Here is a 22,500-nt window from a genome sequence, read left to right on the forward strand (position 1 = left end):
AATCAGGCCAATAGTTTCGTTCGGTTATCAGACCTGCTAATTTGTGCACCATGGCTTGTTCATACATCACGAATTGATGTAAATGTAACTGGTAATATTTTCCACTTCGTCTAGGCAAAAGACCGGAAGAAAAAACATGCAACTAAAACCGAGTGCCTAAGTTGTTGGATTTTTTTTTTTTCTCAAACAGCGGTCATTCATTTTATCGACACCTCATATACCCTTGATTGGGATCGAATAGTTTATTTCAAAACTCACAAAAAACAAGACATTGTACGTTCTCATAACTGACAACCCAGGAAGTATTGGTGGAACAAAATATACTACCTTGAATAAGAAATTATGATGCAGTATTAGTAACATCTTCGGAGCCTTATCTCATAAAGATGATACAGAAACTAAAACTTGCCTGTATTTTGGACATATCAAGACATGAAACCCTTGAAAAATTTTCTAGAAGGTATTGTGGTTGGATAAAAGAGGGAGAGGGAGACCAAGGAGAAGATGGTCACAAGACGTCAGGAATGAATGTAGAAGGATTGCGCTGGACAGAAGCTTGTTTCGGTTGCTTTGCAGTTGCGGAGTCTACGTCCAGGAGAAATAAGCCATGATGATGATGATGATGTTTAGTAACATCAGTACTGAGTTTCAAAAAGCATGAAGAAACCAGGTAAAAAAATCAACCTCTGGAAGAAATGTGATTTCTCGGTAGTGAAAAAGAGAAACGGGAGACTTTGGTAGAATGTTCACTCAAAATGTTAAAAGAATACCAATGTAGCCATTAATGACATGTGATGTGGAATCAAACCAAATCAACCTTGTTTAAAGCAATACTCGGCAACCATGTGCTAATAACATGTACAACCAAACGCTACCAACAGCCTTGGGTCGACGTTACAACAGAAAGATGAACTCGAAAGAAGCAACGACTGGTTAAGAAATGAGATAATGTAGCTCTGACAATGATATAGAAGTGGGTGGGGTCTTTTGACCTCCCATGATGAGCAGGAGGTCACTTGCCGTGTATTCTATCCCCCCTATTTCTAGTTTCTAATTTGCATTCTGACTTTGTCTTGGGATGTGATCACTTGGTTTTGTCGGAGTTCTTGACTAGGAGGAAAACAAACGGATAGTATTAGTTTTGGGAGGTGATTTTTTTTCTTATAAATCTTTCTGTAATTATAGTTATATATTTTTTTGTTTTAAGCATATATCTAATAAACATTTGAGTGTATTCCTCTAAGTGGGATCTTGGGCTGGTGTCTGGATGAAACTTATAGGTGATCTCAAACTAAGTACATTGATGGTATGCTCTTGGAATCTACATCATCTCATCATCTGATCCCTATTTGTTCCTAGTTCCCCTTTTTCTTACTTTCCCTTGGGTGCTTTATTAGTAATTCTAGAACTTTCTACTATCCCATTTTCTACCTTTTTACTGGCGCCGATATAACCTAAATGTGTTGCAAGCGCCGCCGTAAAACCTTTAAAAACAAACACAAACAAACAAGGCACAGTTCTGAACCCACGACTATAATATTTTTATCTAAGTAAATGACATCAACAAACACGTAACACCGGAAACCAAGCTACGACTTTTCACAGACGACATCGTTTCCAATACAAAGAAATAATAAGCCAAGACGATTGGAAAGCTCTCCAGAAAGATTTGGACTCCTCATAACAATAAGAAAAGAACCGAAAAATGGAATTCCACCCAGACTAAAGGTCAAGTACAAAGAATAACAAACAAAAGGTATCCGATGGAACCAGCATATCGCATCCACGAAAAGAAATTGCGAAAATCCAACCATGTGAAGTAAATGGGAATAGTGGTTGACTGCAAGCTTCAATGGAATGAGCCAAGCAAAGCTTTATGTAGAAAGACAAATGCCATACTTGGCTTCCTTAACTCACTCAATCCTAGAGGTTGTTGCTACTTTTCAAAATTGGGGGGGGGGTGTATTAAAAATGAGCATGTACATAAATAGCTTTATTCATCTATCATTAACATGCAAAATTTAAAAACATTAGCTTTGATACTACGCCTATAATTTGTCTCATAAAAATGCAATAAATAGGCATGGACTAAAAGTAACCCTGGTAAACTACGGAAATAGCCGGTGTTAGGGTTGATTGAGTTAAACAAAGTACGTGGGTGGAGCTTGCAGTAGCAACGAAATAAAACTGCTATCATATGGCACTTGTCTGACTGATTCTAATATCGGGCAGGACAGTTCGGGATCCACATCAGAAAAATGAAATAGAACGCACAGAAGAAACTAAATACAGAATGATGTTGCAAAACGTAAATATAATTATTATTCCTTCATAAAAGCAGCTCGGGAGCAAACGAGAGAAAAAACTGGGATGGATTCCCCTTGGTCGAACACGGAAATAATAATATATCCAAACTCACAACTTTTTATAAGGGAATAAATGTGACCCCTCGTCTCAAAACGGTATTAAGTTGGACTATATGCTAAAAAAGTCAAATTATAGTTAAAGTGGTCAAAAATATGTAACGTTGGTATTTAGCACTCTAAAATATGGTATTCATTCTCCTCTAAAAAGCATTTAAACTCAACTTAAGTCTGATATTTTTGGCTACAAATTCCATTTTCAGCATCTTAATCATCCCGACTTAATATCGCTTTGAGACTTGGGGTCGCAAATGATATAAAGACATTTATATCTATCATTTCCGATCAATTTAACTATATAAAATCACTGTTGTAGCTGGTACTGTATCGAGGGGGACATAGAACCGTTGTGAGACGGCCCGCCATGTGTTATAGAAATTAAATTGTACAGGTGTTTGGCAATGTGGTCTTGTGGTATGACACTCATTTTCGGATCGGAAGGTCATGGGTTCGAGTCTCGCTCGACGCATAGTTGTCTTTGGAAAAGGCTCTTTACTCACATTATCTCTGACCGTACTCAGATGTAAAATGAGTACCCGGCCATTTAACATCGATGTCTCTTTCGGGGGAAAAAAATGATAATATCGCATAACAAACGTCATGTCTAGTTCTGAATGATACGTGTTGCTGCTTGGTAAAGCGTTTTGAGCACACTTAGTGGGTATTGATCTATAGATAGTATGCGCTTGGCTTAGAAGCTCACAACATTGCCATCCGAAAGTATAACGGACCAACACACAAAACTATGTGTAATCTTGAACGTTTATAGTCTGGTTAATACAGTTTAGTGAGAATTACTCATAAACGCGGATAGCAAAAAGCAATAACAAAAACCTGAGTGACGTCAACTTCATTCTATCTATATAAAAGCTCAAGATTTTTGTTTTGTTTTGTTTTGCTTTGGTTTGGGTTTTGTTTTGTTTTGTTTTTTTTGTTTTGTTTTTTTTTTTTGCATCTAATTATCTTACGGTTACTTACGGTTCACATCGAAGATTGAAACTGCCTTGGATAAGAGACTAGTAAGAATGCACAGAGACAACAGTCGCCAAGGTGGTCCAAATATGCCAGCATTGGCCATTCAAATTGTCTGATGTCCTCTCCGAACTGTAATGAGATAATATTATAATTTCACTGAATATGATATTATATAAGTTGAATGAAATTGATGCGGTTATGCTATTGTTGTTGTTTACAGACTGTTGGTTCCATGATAGATAATGTCAAACTGTTTTCTCTCTTCGTCATAATATAAATGTATAATATTATGTAATAAGGCTTGTGTGTTGGTACAATTAATCTGGCGGGCAGAACAGCTGGGCAAAAGGCAAAGAATCAATATTAGGGGTGTGTTTAACACAACCCACAACTGACTGACTGACTGACTGTCTTCCGATGGCAATCACAGTTAGAATGGATAAAGAGAAAATGGGAAGCTGGTTTTATTGTAGCTGATGAGGTGTCGTATACAATGAAAACCACTGAAACCGAAAATGGTTAAACCGAAAAGATTGATAAATTAAACGTTTTTTTGTTATGAAAAAAACCCGTCTACCCTTTGTCGTTGGCTGCAGAGTTAATCATCGCAAAAAGAAGTATTTTTAATGATTTACATTGCGGACTTACCCTCTAATATTACACTCTAACTCGTATATAACGGACTACTTGGTGGCATGTAAATTAGACTGTTAAATTGTTAAATAAATATGTAGATAAATAGATATATAGCGGTAGATAGGTAGATATGTATGAAGGTAGGTATACCACAAGACCACAATTCCGATCAAATCGATAGACTAAAAGATAGATAGATAGATAAATAGATAGATAGATAGATAGATAGATAGATAGATAGATAGATAGAAGATAGATAGATAGATCGATCGACAGATAGATATTGAATCGTGTTGGATACAAATATGGTACGAATTGAGTCCTGACGATGGCTGAAAGGCCTGAAACATCGATGTAGACTGATTCCAACATCGTGGTAAATATTACAATAATAGATAGATAGATAGATAAATGGATGGATGGATGGATGGATAGATGGATGGATGGATGGATGGATGGATGGATGGATAGATAGATAGATAGATAGATAGATAGATAGATAGATAGATAGATAGATAGATAGATAGATAGATAGATAGATAGATAGATAGATAGATAGATAGATAGATAGATATAGATAGATAGATATTGAATCGTGTTTGATACAAATATGGTACGGATAGTGCTCGACATGTAGCAATGGAGCGAATTATTATTTTAATATTTACCGCAATGTTGGAGTCAGTCTACATCGATGTTTCAGGCCTAATCAGCCATCGTCAGGTCTGTGTGTTACATGAGTTTGGTTTGTTGTCTGTTGTTGTTTGTTGAAGTGGTTCCGGTTTGTAGTTGATTAATAAGAACTTCCGGCGATGTGGACACGTATTGTACATCTCATTTTTCGTGTTGAGTGTGGCTTCATGAGGGTGTTTGATTATAGTATATTTCTCTTCCAGGCATAACAATGTAGCTTATGTTATTGAAATTTTCGTAGTTGTAGGCATGTCTGTTACATGCAATACTTACTTTGATCAACTGCTAGTTGGGTCTTCTGTTGCCTATTAAAGAAAAAAGACTTGAGCATTTCAGTAGTGCAATATCCACTAAATGGGCTCAAAACGTTTTACAAAAGGTCCCTGACCGACAGCAACACGTATCATGTAGATGGAGACATGACGCCCATTAGGCGATATTACATTATTTTTTTTCGAAAGGGACAATGCGGTTAACGGCCAGGTGCTCCTTGTACATCTGAGTACGGTGATTGAATGTGAGTAAGTAGCTTTTTTTCAAGTACTCAACTGTGCACCGACCGAGCGAGGCTCAAAACCAGGACCTTCTGATCCGAAAGCGAGCGACAAACCACAAGACCAGATTTGAACTAGATTTTTCGTTGGTACCTTTAACTTTAGATTAACTACTTTTTTCTACAATCTTCTTTTTTCCTGGCGCCGAAATGACCTAAAAGTGTTGCAAGATAAAATATAGAATAAGAGTTCTCAAAAATACGTTAAGAAGATTATATTCTCGATTCATCAGTATAAAAATTGTAAATAAGCTAAATTGTGTGGAAAAAATCACGATCTTTAGTTATTGCCACCATCAACAGTCATACATCAATGAGTAACAATTCTCAATTTTTAAAAATGAATTATTATTTGTTCATTATCACCAAGATATCTATTTTTTCCACTACTTTTGTGATTATTTTCGTCGGTTCATTCTTACACTTGTTTATTTATTATTTATTTATTTATTTATTTATTTATTTATTTATTTATTTATTTTTTATTTATTTTTTTTATTTTTTTATTTATATATTTATACATTTATTTCTTTACATTTTTAAGTTTATTCATTTATTTATATATTCACTCATAAGTATGTATCTGTTTTTTTTAAATTCATTTATTGTTAGCCTCTATGCTAAAACCAATGAATGTCAACTGAAATTCCCTTTGATTTCTGATGAACCTGGTTTTACTGTAACTGCTGTCGTCAGGACAAGAATCCACGCCCATTTTTATATAAAAGAAAGAAAGAAAACTGACGTCACTCCGCTATTTTTACAGCCATTTGAGTAATCAGCTTTCATTAACTCACTCAACCCTAACACCGACTATATCCGTTGTTTACCCGGGTTACTTTTACCCCATGACTATTGATGACAAATTATAGACGTAGTATCAAAGCTAATATTTTTCAATTTTACATGTTAATGGTAGTTGAATAAAAAATATCTATGCGCATGCTAATTTTTAATCCATTTTTTTCCAATTTTGAAAAGTAGCGAAAATCGCTAGGACTGAGTGAGTTAAATTATACTAATCAGACTGTTAACGTAAAAGGTCACGCAGTCTTGTGTGTTGATACCTTATATCCGGCTAGCGGATGTTGTGAGCATTTTACCTCAACGCATAGAATCAATTATTGAGCCGCCATGTGTCACCGAATTCCTTATTAAAAGATGTGACTAACTACCCTGTATGTCCTTTCCACTGCGTGTAAGTACATAAAACCGATTAAATGTTTGAGCTCAAATATTCTCTTTTATCCAATTGCTTTAGGTTCAGTCAGTCGGGATTCTCATCGTCGCCTTCGTAAACTCGTAGTTTGACCCATGCAATGGAAAATATTGGAGAGTAGGTACATAAAACCGATTAAATATTTGAGCTCAAATATTCCCTTTTATCCATTGCTTTAGGTTCAGTCAGTCGGGATTCTCATCGTCGCCTTCGTAAACTCGTAGTTTGACCCATGCAATGGAAAATATTGGAGAGTAGGTACATAAAACCGATTAAATGGTTGAGCTCAAATATTCCCTTTTATCCAATGCTTTAGGTTCAGTCAGTCGGGATTCTCATCGTCGCCTTCGTAAACTCGTAGTTTGACCCATGCAATGGAAAATATTGGAGAGTAGGTACATAAAACCGATTAAATATTTGAGCTCAAATATTCCCTTTTATCCATTGCTTTAGGTTCAGTCAGTCGGGATTCTCGTCGTCGCCTTCGTAAACTCGTAGATTGACCCATGTAGTGGAAAATATTATTGGAGAGTAGGGGGGAACTAGGTGGGTTCTTTAAACTTCCCATAGTGGTCAGGGGGTCATTTATTGCGTCTTCTATCCCCCAACATATGTTTTCTGAGTTGCTTTATGTCTTTGTCTTGGAATGAGATTACTTGGTTTTGTCCTGACTATTGCAGGAGTCCTTGGCTGGTAGGGAAGCGGTCAGATTTATAGTGTTGGTTTTGGGAGGTGATATTTTTTTCCTGTAAATCATCTCTCTTTTATGTACTGTACTGATAGTTAAGCCTATATATATATATATATATATATATATATATATATATATATATATATATATATATATTGAATCGTGTTGGATGCAAATATGATACGAATAGTGCTCGACATGTAACAATGGAGCGAATTATTAAACTCATGTAATACACAGTCCTGACGATGGCTGAAAGGCCTGAAACATCGATGTAGACTGACTCCAACATCGTGGTAAATATTATAATATATATATATATATATATATATATATATATATAATAATGTAAATTTTCACTCACATTTTTTTGCCGAGACGACTCGTTTCTGTGTTCCTTATATATATATATATATATATATATATATATATATATATATATATATATATATATATATATATATATTGTAATATATATTATTTTGAACATGTCTTGAGAACATTTGAGTGTTTTCCTCCTTGTGGGACCCTGTGCTGGTGTATGGATGAGACTTTTAGGTGTTCTCAAACTAATTACACTGATAGTGTGCTCTTGGAATCAATATATGTTCCCTATTTGAACTAATTCCGTCTTACTTTTTCTTGTTGACTGTTTGACTATCCCAGTTTATTCCGTTTTAATGGCGCTAGTGTGACCTAATTAGATTCAGTAGTCTGATGTCACGCCGCCCGGCAACGGCGGCCATCTTGGTTCTAAACAAAGAAAATCATTACTTGTTATTCTTCATGCTGGCTAGAACTTTTCATATGCCTTGTGATCAGAATGTGTAAAAGTCAAAACATGATCAAATTTATGTGGGGTTTTTTTTCCTCTGGATACGATTTATGCTCGCCGGGGAAATATTTCATACGGGCGTCCGCCATTGTTCCGATAGTTTAGAGCCAGTGTTACTAAGTTACCATAAGGAAGGAAGTGACGTTACGACTGTTGAAGACTATTGTGTTGCAAGCACCGTAAAACCTTTGACTAGTCGGAAAAAGAGATGCATCCGATTCTATCCACAGAACTGTATATTTCGACAAAAACAGCAGTAACTATAGATAGAATGAAGCTGACGTCACTCAGGTCTTTGTTATTGCTTTTTGCCATCCGTCATTTTAATGATTCGGAGAAGCTCATGAAGTTCTGAAATTGTAGCCAAAATTTCGTAATTCTTCGAATTGTTCGTAGTCGCAGGCAGGTCTGTGACTGCAATTGTCTAATACAAGTAATGAGAATAGATGATAGCAAAAAATAATTTGTACCGTCCTTCTTCTTCTTCTTCTTCGTTCCTCTGATGGACATCTATGGCTGCAGTCCGATATCTGCTATGAAGTCTGTGGTCCGCTTTAGGTCCTCAGCCTCACCATAGAGCTTTGTGTTGAGTGTTGTAGGGGTGACCCAGTGGTTCGAACGTTGCACGTTGTATAATGGGCAATCCATAAGCACATGTAAAGTGGTTTCATGGTCGGCTCCACATGAGCAATAAGGGGTTGTTCCAATACCTAGCTTTGTAAACATATGTCCTCTTAGTCTATTGTACCGTCCAATTATGGCGGCTATGGGGTCTTGTGGTAGGACACTCGCTTTCGGATCGGAAGGTCCAGGCTTCGAGTCTGGTTTTGAGCGGCTCATAGAGAGTTGAGTCCTTGGAAATCGCTTTTTTTCTTCAAATTCTCTCATCGTGCTCGGGTGTAAAATAAGTACCTAGCCGTTAACCGCGTTGTTTCTGTCCGACAAAAAATTGTAATATCGCCTAACAGGCGTCATGCATAATGTTTCGTCCTCCATGTTACGTGTTGCTGTTGACTACCGCCCGTTTAATGGATATTGTGGGTATAAATGCTCAAATATTTTTTGTTGGTTTTTATTTTTTTTATTTTTTTTTTGTTTTTTTTTGACTGTTTTTTGTTGTTGTTTTTATTTTATTGTTTTTATTGGGGTTTTGTTTTGGGGGGGGGGGGGTTTGTTTTTTTTTTTTTTTGGTTTTTTTTTTGGGGTTTTTTTTTTTTTGGTTTTTTTTTTTTTGGGGGGGGGGGGGGGGGGGGTTATTGTTGCTGTTTTTTTGTTTTTTTATTGGGGTTTCTTTTTTTTTCTTTTTGTTATGTGTTGATTTTATTTTGTTTGTTGTTGTTATATTTTGTTTGTTTGTTGGGATTCTTTTTTGTTTTGTTTGGTGGGGGGAGGGGTACTACAACTACTAGTCCCCAGCCTGAAATTCATGTGCTATGTATGATAATGGTATGATAGACTTTTTAATGGCTAGCCCTTTGCCCTATGTAACAATAGTACCAATCTACTGACGTGTATAATGTATAAAACCTTCACCTTATGGATCCAAAAGCAAAACTTAATGGCAAGGCTCGTATATTTATCCACCGTCTCGATTTTGCTATGCTGGCTGGGGTTCCTGACCTACCATGGTGGGCAGGGATGTACTTACTGTGTCTTCTATCCCCCTATATCTGGCTGGGGTTCCTGACCTACCATGGTGGGCAGGGATGTACTTACCGTGTCTTCTATCCCCCTATATCTGGCTGGGGTTCTTGACCTACCATGGTGGGCAGGGATGTACTTACTGTGTCTTTTATCCCCTATATCTGGCTGGGGTTCTTGACCTACCATGGTGGGCAGGGATGTACTTACTGTGTCTTCTATCCCCCTATATCTGGCTGGAGTTCTTGATCTACCATGGTGGGCAGGGATGTACTTACTGTGTCTTTTATCTCCCTATATCTGGCTGGGGTTCTTGACCTATCGTGATGGGCAGGGATGTACTTACTGTGTCTTCTATCCCCCTATATCTGGCTGGGGTTCTTGACCTACCATGGTGGGCAGGGATGTACTTACTGTGTCTTCTATCCCCCTATATCTGGCTGGGGTTCCTGACCTACCATGGTGGGCAGGGATGTACTTACCGTGTCGTCTATCCCCCTATATCTGGCTGGGGTTCCTGACCTACCATGGTGGGCAGGGATGTACTTACTGTGTCGTCTATCCCCCTATATCTGACTGGGATTCCTGACCTACCATGATGGGCAGGGATGTACTTACTGTGTCTTCTATCCCCCTATATCTGGCTGGGGTTCCTGACCTACCATGGTGGGCAGGGATGAACTTACTGTGTCTTCTACCCCCCTGTATTTGTTTTCCAACATACTTTCTGTTTTTGTCTTGGGATGAGATTACTTGGTTTTGCCCTGGCCCTGGCCGGATACCCTGACTGAGAGGGAAACTGTCAAATGTATAGTTAATTTTAGGAGATGAGATTTTTTTCCTTGTAAATCTTTTCTCTGTTATGCACTGTATGTTTTCTTTACATTTTATATATAGTTTGTAAATATTTGAGTTTGTTCCTCTTACTTACTGACTTATCCGAACCAGCGACCACCTGAGCTCTAGCCAGTTTGTTCCTCTCATTTGAGACCTGTGCTTGTGTCTGGATGAGACTTTTTGATGATCTCAAACTAAGTACTTTGATAGTGTGCTTTTGGAATCTACATCTGTTTTTTATTTGAACAAATTCCCCTTTGTCTTGCCTTTTCTTGGGTAATTTAATTGTAATTCTAGAACTTTTAACTACCCTATTTTCCTGAAATTAAGTACACGTTGATGACGTGCGGATTTTTTTATGTTTGTCAATTTGTTTCTTTTTTGTTTGTATATTTCTGAGGGTTTTTTTTTTTTTTTTGGTTATTTATTATGTTTTTCTTTTTTGTTTTTTGTAGGGTTTGGATGAATGTTGCTTTTTGTGCGGTAATAGTTTATTTTTTGTAAAAAAATATTTCAAATTCTTTTTTTTTTTTCTTTTTTTTTTTTTTGTTTGTTTCGACTTTATCTCACTTGTTTGTTTGTTTTTTTGTTTTTGTTTTTTTGGGGAGGTATTTTTTTTTTGGTTCCAATTGGATTCATTAGTCTGATGTCACGTCGCCCAGCGTCCACCATTGTTCCGATAGTTTAGAGCCAGTTACTCAGTTACCATGCGTCATTACGAGGAAAGTGACGTTTCAACTGTTGAAGCGTATTTCATAACTTCATGAGCGTCTTGAGGTCATTAAACCTTAATGAAAATGAATGCTGATGCCAGGTACAAAATTTTAAGGGTTCAGAAGTTTTATTGTGCGGCTATGTGGTCTAGTGGTATGACACTCGCTTTCGGATAGGAAGGTATAGTTGAATCCTTGGAAAAGGCTCTTTACTCACGTTCTCTCACCGTACTCAAGATGTAAAATGAGTACGTGGTCGTTAACAAACGTTGTCTCTGTCCGAATAAAATGTAATATCGCCTCTTAAACATTATGTCCGGTCCTACATATTACGCGTTTCTGTTGGTCGGGGATCCCTTGTAAAGCGATTTGAGCACGTTTAGTGGATATTGAGTCATATTTTTTAAAAAACTCAATTTAATTTTTTATTTATAATTTAATAATTGTGAGAGTAAATTGTTGATTTTTAAACCTAACATAACGAATAGATAGTTCGAAGATGACGTCACTCAGGCCTTTGTTATTGTTTTTGCCATCCATGTTTGTGAGTTGTTCTCACTAAACTGTATTAACAAGACTATAAAAGTTCATGGTTACACAGAGTTTGTGTGTTGATCCGTTATACTTCCGGATGGCAATGTTGTGAACTCCTTGGCCAAGCGCATTCTATCTATACATTTTTTTCTTCTAAAAATTACGAATTTTTAAGTTTCCAAGTAGGTAGGTAGGTCTGCCTTTAATTAGCCACCGTCTCTGGTTTGCTATCCTCGTATAACAACAACCCTTTTATAAAAAATAAAGCATTTATATAGCGCAATATCCACTAAACGTGCTCAAAGCGTTTTACAAAGGGTCCAACAGCAACACGTAACATGTAGAACGAGACATGACGCCTGTTAGGCGATATTACATTATTATTCCTACAAAGACAACGCTGTTAACGGCCAGGTACTCATTTTACACCTGAGTACGGTGAGAGAATATGAGTAAAGAGCCTTCTCCAAGGACTCAACTATGCGCCGAGCGAGGCGTGAACCCAGGACCTTCCGATCCGAAAGCGAGTGTCATACCACAAGACCACATAACCATAACAATGTTGATGGCAAAGCTTTATCGTTTTGTTTCAGGCTAAGTACAAGTATTCGCAGGTCTGATAACCGAACACAATTACTTATGGGCTTGTTTTAACAATGTTGTAACGGACTAAAAAATGTTCGTCGACTTGAGAGAACAGTTTTTTTTGTTTTTTTTTTTTTTTTTTTTTTACCATTACAACACAACAGGCCCATAACAGTTTCCGTGTTCAGACCTTCAAATAAGTACACGTAATTTGTTTGGGTTTTTTTTGTTTTTAATTTGTTTTCTGTTTTGTTTTGTTTTGTTTGTTTTTTTTTTTTTTTTTTTTTTGTTTTTTTTTTTTGGGGGGGGGGGTTTGTTTGTTGTTTAGGCTATCATACTTTTTTCCAACTGTTAACGGCCAGGTACTCATTTTACACCTGAGTACGGTGAGAGAATGTGAGTAAAGAGCCTTCTCCAAGGACTCAACTATGCGCCGAACGAGGCTCGAACCCAGGACCTTCCGATCCGAAAGCGAATGTCATACCATAAGACCACATAGCCGCACATAAAATATATAATGAATGGATGCCATTTTTTTTTTGGAAGTGACAAGAACTGAAAGCCTACATATTACAAATCTGATCAACGTTTACTTTGTGCGACTATGTGGTCTAGTGATATGACACAGGCCATCGGATCGGAATGTCCAGAGTTCGAATACCTATCTGAGCGGCGCAAAGTTGAGTCCTAGGAAAAAGCTCTTTTACTCACATTATCTCACCATACTCAGGTGTAAAATGAGTAACTGGCCGTGAACAGTGTTGTCTTTGTCGGGGGAAAAAAACCCCAACAAACTTGTAATATCGCCTAGCAGACGCCATGTCTCGTGTACCTGTTAAGTATTGCTGTTGGTTGGGACCCTTTGTAAAGACCCTTGAGCACGTTTAGTGGATATTGCTTTATATAAATGCTAGATTTTTGTTGGGTTTTTTTTTTTTTGTTGCTTTTTATTTATTGTGTTATTTAAAATCAATTTTTGAGCATCTGGTTCACCTCTGATATATCACCGTTTGTAGACAATGTGTACATTTATGCAGGTCTGACATCCGAACCCACTTATGGACCCAGTTTAATCATTGTTGTAATGACAATATATTTTGCGTCAATTTTTTTTATTTATTTTTTTAGATTTCCATTACAACAAAGAGCCTATAAGGAATTGGGTTATCAGACCTGCAAAAAAGTGAACGTCGGTCGCACATAATGAATGTGCTTACGTGAGCACGCCTTTGTTAGAGTTAGGTTTTTACCAGCTAGTAGACCTATGTTGATTTAGTCCTTCGGTTCACAAAGTTCAATAAAATGTCATGATTGAGCAAGCCAGGAAAATTAGATGGCAAAATATTTACAGCTCAGTTTGCGAAATTTTTTATTCTTTTGTTTTATAGCAGTTATTTCCCTTCCTAAACCGATCCCATTTCACACATGGCATTTCTACGAAGACCATTCGTGACCCATCGTCTCAAAACGGTTCTGATACGCGCGGCTATGTTGTCTTGTGGTATGACACTCGCTTTCGGATCGGAAGGCCCTGGGTTCGAGCCTCGCTTGGTGGGTGTATAGTTGAGTTGGGTCCTTGGAAGATGGCTCTTTACTCACATTCTCCCCACCGTACTCAGGTGTAAAATGAGTACCGGACCGTTAACAAGCGTTGTCTCTGTCGGAAAAATATTGTAATATCGCCTAACAGCCGTCGTGTCTCGATCTATAGTTACGTGATGCTGTTGGTCCAGGGACCCTTTTTAAAGCGCGTTGAGCACGTTTAGTGGATATTGCGCTATATAAATGCTCTACTTAAAAAAAAAAAAACCAATTAATTAATTTTATGTCGGGATGAATTTGATCCCGAAAAGTGAATCTTGGATTATAATAAATTTATAACAAATGTAGTCCTTCAGAGCCATTCGGCCCATGAAGCCGGAGTTTATCCCCGGTTTCAATATCGTGAAACGGACAATAGAAATTGCGTGCTACCCTTTTGATCGGACGCTAGTCTATCGCAAAGTACTTTCCCCTAAAGATCTATCAGGCCCAGCTACCAAGTTACTGCTGGGTGGACAGAGGGGGTCAGAAGAAAAAAAATTCTCAAACTGCACCCGGGATCGATCTCGGTCCCTTTGGGTGTGAAGCGAGTGCTCTACCAACTGAGCTATCGGGGACACTCTTCAATGAGGTATGTGTAGCCCAGCGCCTGTGTCAGTCGATGTGTACATGTTAATAATAATTCATGATTCTTTTTAATCTAAACTAAAAACATTTCCTTTTGGTTTCACATTTGGCTATTTTTAATCTTAGGCTTTTTAACTAGACTATATTATGTTTATAACAATATGTGTCAATATTCAATTTTGTATGTGTGTGTTGTTGTTATTATCATCATCATCATCATCATCATCATCATCATCATCATCATCATCATCATCATCATTATTATTATTATTATTATTATTATTATTATTATTATTATTATTATTATTATTATTATTATTATTATTATTATTATTATTATCATCATATTATTATCATATTATTACTGTTATTATTATTAATATTAATATAATTAATATTGTTGTTTTTGTTATCATTATTATTATTATCATATTATTATCATAATAAATTACTGTTTATTATTATTAATATTAATATTATTAATATTGTTGTTTTTGTTATTTTTTATTATTATTATATATTATTATTTTATATATTATTACTATTATCATTTGCTATTGATTATATTGTTATTATTATTATTATTATTATTATTATTATTATTATTATTATTATTATTATTATTATTACTATTATCATTTGTATTATATATTATTATTATTATTTATTATTATTATTATTATTATTATTATTTTATTATTATTATTATTTTATTATCTATTATTATTATTATTATTATCATTTGCTATTGATATATTATTATTATTATTATTATTTTATTATTATTATTATTATTATTATTTTTACTCTCTATAAAGAGGCTCCCTTTTGAATACCACATTCTTGAACACAATGAGACATTAAAATGCGTATATTATAAATTTCAATATTATATAATATTATATCAATTATGTCTTATATGGGTATTGATTAACCATAATAATAATTTACTTGCTACATACGTACCAACTATGTTTGAATTCTCTATAGTCAGAGGGATCTCCTTTGAACGTGAGTAGCGTTTTGACGTCAAATAGATTCTATCAGGAATACGAGGAATTGTCATCTGCGCATCTCTTGTCCACGGTAAATTAACCCCCCAACCTGCTCCCCGCCCCCCGGCCCGCCCATTTCCATTTCCCCACCCTGTGTGTTCTACTTCTCGTTCCGGGGGGGGGGGGGGGGGTCCGCCATCGTACACCAAAAACCCAAACATTCTACCTCCTCCAAAAGTTCAACAGGTCAAGAGTATAATATTTATTATTTGAGGCTATTTATTGACCAATAGCCATAACTTCTCTCTGAACAAATTATTCTAACAATGATGGTGATGATGATGATGATAATAGTAATAATAATAATAATAGTAATAATAATAATAATAAAAGAAGAAGAAGAAGAAAAAAAAGAAAAATAATAATAATGATTAATAGTAATAATAATAATAATCATAATAATAATAATAATAATAATAATAATAATAATAATAATAATAATAATAATAATAATAATAATAATAAAATAATAAGAATAAAATAATGATTAAGTAATCATAATAATAATATATAATAATAATAATATAATATAATAATAATAATAATAATAATAATAATAATAATAATAATAATAATAATAATAATAATATTAATAATAATAATAATGATATAATAATAATAATAATAATAATAATAATAATAATAATAATAATAATAATAATAATAATAATGATAAATGAATGAGATGAAGAATGAAGATAGATGATATGAATGAATGAATGAATGAGATAATAATAATAATAATCATATATATAATATATATATAATAATTAATATATAATATATATTATATAATATTAATAATATATAATAATTTAATAATTAATTATATAATTATTAATATTATAATATATATTAATTATAGTATTATTATTATTATTATTATTATTATTATTATTAATATATTATTAATATTATTATATTATATTATTATTAGTATATATAGTAATAGTTATATTAGTATATATATATAGTATAATAATATAAATATAATTAATAATAAGTTAGTATAATAGTAATAGTATTATATATTTATTATTATATATAGTTATAGTATTATATAATATGTAATATATTATTATTATTATTATATATAGTACGATTATTATTGTATCCTTACATTTCAGTGAAGATGTCTATATTGGTGCCAATTGCCATATGTTAACAACCTCTCTTTATTCACCACCACCCCAACCCGTTTCCTCATAATTCCTGTTTGAACCCATCATCTTTTATTTTTCATTATATAAAATGTGTGCTGATTTAGCAAAAAAAAAAAACCCGTCGGATGTCGGGATAATCCGAATCCCATATTATTATATATTTCAATATGGAGACGCCATTTTTGGACACAATGGAGTTTGAATTTTGTAAGTATCTTAATTAGGGTCGAAATTATTTGCATGCATTTGAAGGGAGGAAAATCAAATAATAAAACACGGAGAAAATATATTTTAACATTATGATACTTCGCATCAATAATTGAGCTCAGAAGTAAAAAAATTAATTAGATTATTTATAAGCTTCAAATTGTAAAATCCTTTGGTGAGAATGTAGTTTGATTGATAATAAAAAAAAACGATAAAATGAAAAATCGAAAATCATACAGATAATCAATTTCAGCTGTATTCGCTCTTATCTTCAAAAACAAGCTCATGCCATATCTGACTGGTTTTCCAAATCAGACCACGTATATTATCATCATTTTGAAATAGCGATTACCTAAATGAAGGAAGGGAACAATTTGAACACACCGCTAGTTTTCCTGTTTTTATTATTTTTCAGTTAAGATGTCTACAAAAATTATATATCCTATCGGTGTCAATTGGATTCACTAGTCTGATGTCACGTCGCCCAGCAACGGCGAGCAGCCTGGTTCTAAGCAAAGAAAATGGGTACTTTTTATTCTTCATGCTGGCTAGAACTTTTCATACGTCGTGTGATCAGAATGTATTTTTAAAAAGTCAAAACATGATCAGATTTATAATGTTTCTCTCCTCTGGATACACTTTTATGCTCGTCGGAGAAATATTTCATAAGGGCGTCCGCCATTGTTCCGATAGTTTAGAGCCAGTTACAAAGTTACCATGCGTCATTACGAGGGAATAGACGTCATGACTGACAAAGCCTGTTGTTAATTGTTAACCTCTCTTTTGTCACCCCCCTCCCTCCCTTCCTCATCAGTCCTGTTTGAACCGATGTGAACATATTTACAGGTCTGATAACTGGATTCAATTGTGAGCTTATCTTACCATGTGGGCTTGTCTTACCATGTGGGCGTGTCCTACCATGTGGGCTTGTCTTACCATGTGGGCTTGTCTTACCATGTGGGCTTGTCTTATCATGTGGGCTTGTCTTACCATGTGGGTTTGTCTTACCATGTGGGCTTGTCTTACCATGTGGGCTTGTCTTACCATGTGGCCTTGTCTTACCATGTGGGCTTGTCTTACCATGTGGGCGTGTCTTACCATGTGGGCTTATCTTACCATGTGGGCTTGTCTTACCATGTGGGCTTGTCTTACCATGTGGGCTTGTCTTACCATGTGGGCTTGTCATACCATGTGGCCTTGTCTTACCATTGTTATGATGGAGAATACTTTGCATTGGTTTGAGAGTATTTCCATTACAAAAAAAAAATGAGACCATAACAGTTAAGGTTACTAGATAGATCTGCAAAAAAAAATCTCTGGTACGTTTCCAGTTTTACGGAGAATTGAATTTGACGCCTATTGCGCGATGATAACAAGGGCAGGCTGAAAAGTCTTGACGTCGCTTTTTGTATTTTCAAAACTATAATAGGTACCAAATACGCTTCAACAGTCGTAACGTCACTTCCGTCGTAATGACGCATGGTAACTTAGTAACTGGCTATAAACTATCGGAACAATGGCGGACGCACTTATGAAATATTTCTCCTACGAGCATAAACGCGTATTCAGAGGGGAAAAAACATAAATCTGATCATGTTTTGAATTTCACACATTCCATTCCGATCACAAGACATATGAAAAGTTCTAGCCAGCATGAAGAATAAAAGTTACCGATTTTCTTTGTTTAGAACCACGATGGCCGCCGTTGCTGGGCGACGTGATATCAGACTATTGAATCATATCAATGGTATCAAAATGAAACCTTTGATTATGTCCCTTTCATATATCATTTTAAATTTCAGCATAGGCATCGTTCCCATCCACACAGAGCCGTCAACGATGCAACAGTTATTGATTGCATCGCGTCGAAGAGGAATTCACGTGGTAAACTTCGACACCACCGAGTCCCCTTCGTCTGCACTTCGCCATCATAGTGAATGAGATTAGCGGAAGAGTAGCGTCCCTTGATTGGACGTTGTCACCTTACAGAGTGAACGTCAAAATGGTTTAGTGCATGCGTCTCTCTCGTCCTCGCTTTCGGTGAAGTGTCTCATGCCGCTTTCACCGGAAGCGAGGACGAGAGACGCAAGCGCAAAACCAATTGACGTTCTCCCTCTAATAACTTCTCCGCCGGTGACGTCCAATCAAGGAACGCTACTCTCCCGCTAATCTCATCCCCTATTGGCAAAATTTGCCCCTTTTTTATGCGTCTCTTAGTTCTTAAGAAAAGGATAAAGTCACTTGGAGCCAAGTCGCTAAAACGGTAAGGCAGGTGTTCAACAACTTCAAGAAAACTTCCTCTTTCTTTCAATGCGATCATACGTTTGAGTCCTGAGCATTCTCGGTATCCAACGGGCACACACCTTTCTACTGTAACGCAGGATTTCTCAATAAATGATTTATCCAACGCTTCCTTTTCCGACGTTTCAACCCCCCCCCCCCCACCCCCCGCACTCCCCCGCCCTATGTAATACTGTTTTGATACGGAGCGCACATAAATAGCCCACTGTTTTGTTGGAGATCTTTATATTTTTATTTTTTTTTTTTTTGTTTTTTTTTTGTTTTTTTTTTTTGGGGGGGGGGGGGGGTTTGGTTGTTGGGTTTTTTTTTTGTTGTTTGTTTGTTTTTGTTTTTGTTTTTTGTTTTTTTTTTTGGGGGGGGGGTTGTCTTGTTTTTTTTTAAATTTTGTTTCGTTTGTTTTCTTTATTATTTTTTTTGTGGATATGTTTTTGTTTGTTGGCTGAAGAAGGGTTTTAGCCCGAAACGTTCCGTGTTACGTATTATAATATTTTCTTGTTTTTTTTTTTAATTTAATTGTTATATATTCAATTTTGTTCAATATTGTTTGATACGAGTTACAAAGTTTATTTAATCTAAGGCTTTCGCCAATAATTCATACAGTTTGATGACAACATACATGAAAGTGAGAAAAACAAAAAAGGTAAATGGAACCAAAGAATAAAATGATACCATTAATAACCACAAAAATACAACAACTGTAATACCACCAATAATGATAATAATAATAATATTAATAATAATAATAATAATAATAATAATAATAATAATAATAATAATAATAATAATAATAATAATAATAACAATAACAATAATAATAATAATAACAATAATAATAATAATAATAATAATAATAATAATAATAATATAATAATAATAATAATAATAATAATAATAGTAATAATAATAATAATAATAATAATAATAATAATAATAATAATAATAATAATAATAATAATAATAATAATAATAATAATAAATAAAAATAACAGAAGCACAAAAGCAATAATATCTAGCATTGTTTTTATAAATGAGGACCACGCTTGTACCCCATTCGTTGACAATAAAGAAGATAGGAATTATATCATGGTAATTCTGTTTCGGACAATAAAGTTATTGACATTTAGTAATACTGGGTGTAACAAAATACTTTTTGGTCTGGGTGATCTTTATCCTCGGGGAAATCCCAACACCCCCTTTCTATCTTATTTAATACATTTCTATCGCTAATTGAAGTTCTAGAAGAGTGGGATTTTGCGACCAGTGCCTAGAAGTCACAGACATATTAGTTTAACGTATTGTTAGGTAAAATTACAGAATTAAATCTCAAAAACAAATTAGTAAATCTTTTAGCATATCACAAACATTTAAGTAATTTTCCGTACTGATATAGAGCTGAACGACCTTGTGTACTTCAATTATTCCATGTCAAGGATTCTTTGTTTTTAATAATTTTACGGGGTTTGTGACACTTGTAGGTCATTTCAGGGCATGAAAAAGACAGAAAATGTATTAGGTAGTCTAAAAGTATACTTTTGTCAAAGGAACCTGCGAATAAATAAGACAAAGGGAAATGTTGCAGCTAGGGCACGGATTTATATTCAGAGAGCACCCCTCAGTGTACTTAGTTTGAGATCGCTTAGAAGTCAAAGACACAATCAACGGATCCTAACAAGTGACATACAATACTTTTTTTACATATCATATTCAATACAACAGCAACCAAAAGAAAAAAAGTATTACAATTCATTATCGAGAGATAATTTTACAAGGGAAGACAGAAAACATTAAGAATAAAAATATACCGCTAAAACTAATACTATACATTTGACTGTTTCCCCGTAGCCAAGGACTCCGACCAGTGTCAGGACAAATCAATTAATCAAATTCCGAAACAGAGATAAAAGGTTATTCGGACAACATATAAGGGGACAAAAAACACAGCATGTGATCTCCTGTCAATTATTCTTCTAGCGATAGCATGATTGGTGATGGCCAATGTATCGATATTTTATTTTGACTCACTTCATGGGAGACTTCTCACAAACTGAAATTCCTGTTTGGATATCTATCTACATATCAATAGTTTTAGGACTAAAGGTACTTGCACGTTGGGACTCATATACTCTTATTTTATTTATTTATTTATTTATTATTATTATTATTATTATTATTATTATTATTATTATTATTATTATTATTATTATTATTATTATTATTATTATTATTATTATTGTGGTATTACAGTTGTTGTATTTTTGTGGATTAATGGTATCATTTTATTCTTTGGTTCCATTTACCTTTTTTTTTCTCACTTTCATGTATGTTGTCACCATGTCTCTATTGCTTCTTTAAAGGTATCATAAGATAGTGAGGGAGCAGTGTCTGAAGCCCAATATAAGTAAGATACTCAATAAATCTTGGAGTATTCAAAGACGAGCGACAGTACTTTTTCTCGAACTCAAGGATATGTCATATAACGAGTGTCTAGTTTGCCTTACTCTATCTAGTTTCAAATACAGAAGAGTTAAGGGAGAGTCATTACAGCTCTTCAAGATAATTTACAAAGTAAACAACGTAATTTCATCAATTTTGTTTACATCTCCAATAATAAGTATACTAAAGGCGAAGTTTTAAATATATCTATATATAGAATACAAACATTTCATACTTAAATAATAAAGACGCATTAATTATCTGTCAGTAAAACCTGGAATGGTCTTTGCTTTTATCGCAAAAAAAACAGTGGGGTTTTTTTTAAGACAACCAAAAATTAATGTTGCCAGAGTGAACTTCCCTGCAATTTACTTATGATGAAATTAAATTGTGTAGGATTATTTTTTTCATCATTATACTATGAGCACTTCACACCTGTTATTTATTTAATTATGAACAGTTTTCAACAACCTCAATAGTTTGTAGTTTATAGATAGTATGCGCTTGACTAAGAAGCTCATAACATTGCCATCCGGAAGTATAACGGATCAACACACAAAACTGTGTGTATCCATGAACGTTTATAGTCGGGTTAATACAGTTCAGTGAGCATTACTCATAAACGCGGATGGCAAAAAACAATAACAAAGACCTGATTGACGTCATCTTCGAACTATCTATACAACTTATTTTCGATTTTACAGTGCCATAATATGATATTTTTTCATTACGTTCCAAAGATAATACCACCTATTTGATATATTATATGTATTATGGGCTATCATTAAATAAGGTATTCAAACAACAACTCATATTCAGCTTAAACAAAATAAGATA

At 34.6% G+C, this 22,500-nt stretch overlaps 2 protein-coding genes across 2 annotated transcripts in view; one reads left to right on the top strand and one right to left on the bottom strand.

Moving 5' to 3' along the window:
* The window catches only part of LOC144955901 (uncharacterized), a 12,507-nt gene extending 8,707 nt beyond the window's left edge, over positions 1–3,800 (bottom strand). Inside the window, exon 1 of the mRNA XM_078886160.1 lies at positions 3,402–3,800. Within this exon, the coding sequence (XP_078742286.1) occupies positions 3,402–3,501 (100 nt within the window). The 5' untranslated portion in view covers positions 3,502–3,800. The remainder of the gene's footprint in view (positions 1–3,401) is intronic.
* Positions 1–22,500, top strand: part of LOC144956165 (phospholipid-transporting ATPase IF-like) — a 127,431-nt gene that overhangs the window by 94,691 nt on the left and 10,240 nt on the right. Inside the window, exon 30 of the mRNA XM_078886553.1 lies at positions 15,495–15,590. Within this exon, the coding sequence (XP_078742679.1) occupies positions 15,495–15,590 (96 nt within the window). The remainder of the gene's footprint in view (positions 1–15,494; positions 15,591–22,500) is intronic.

The sequence above is a fragment of the Berghia stephanieae genome, chromosome 10, assembly GCF_034508935.2.
Source record: "Berghia stephanieae isolate SIO BIC M18660-M18661 chromosome 10, UCSD_Bste_1.3, whole genome shotgun sequence".
Lineage (NCBI taxonomy): Eukaryota > Metazoa > Mollusca > Gastropoda > Nudibranchia > Aeolidiidae > Berghia > Berghia stephanieae.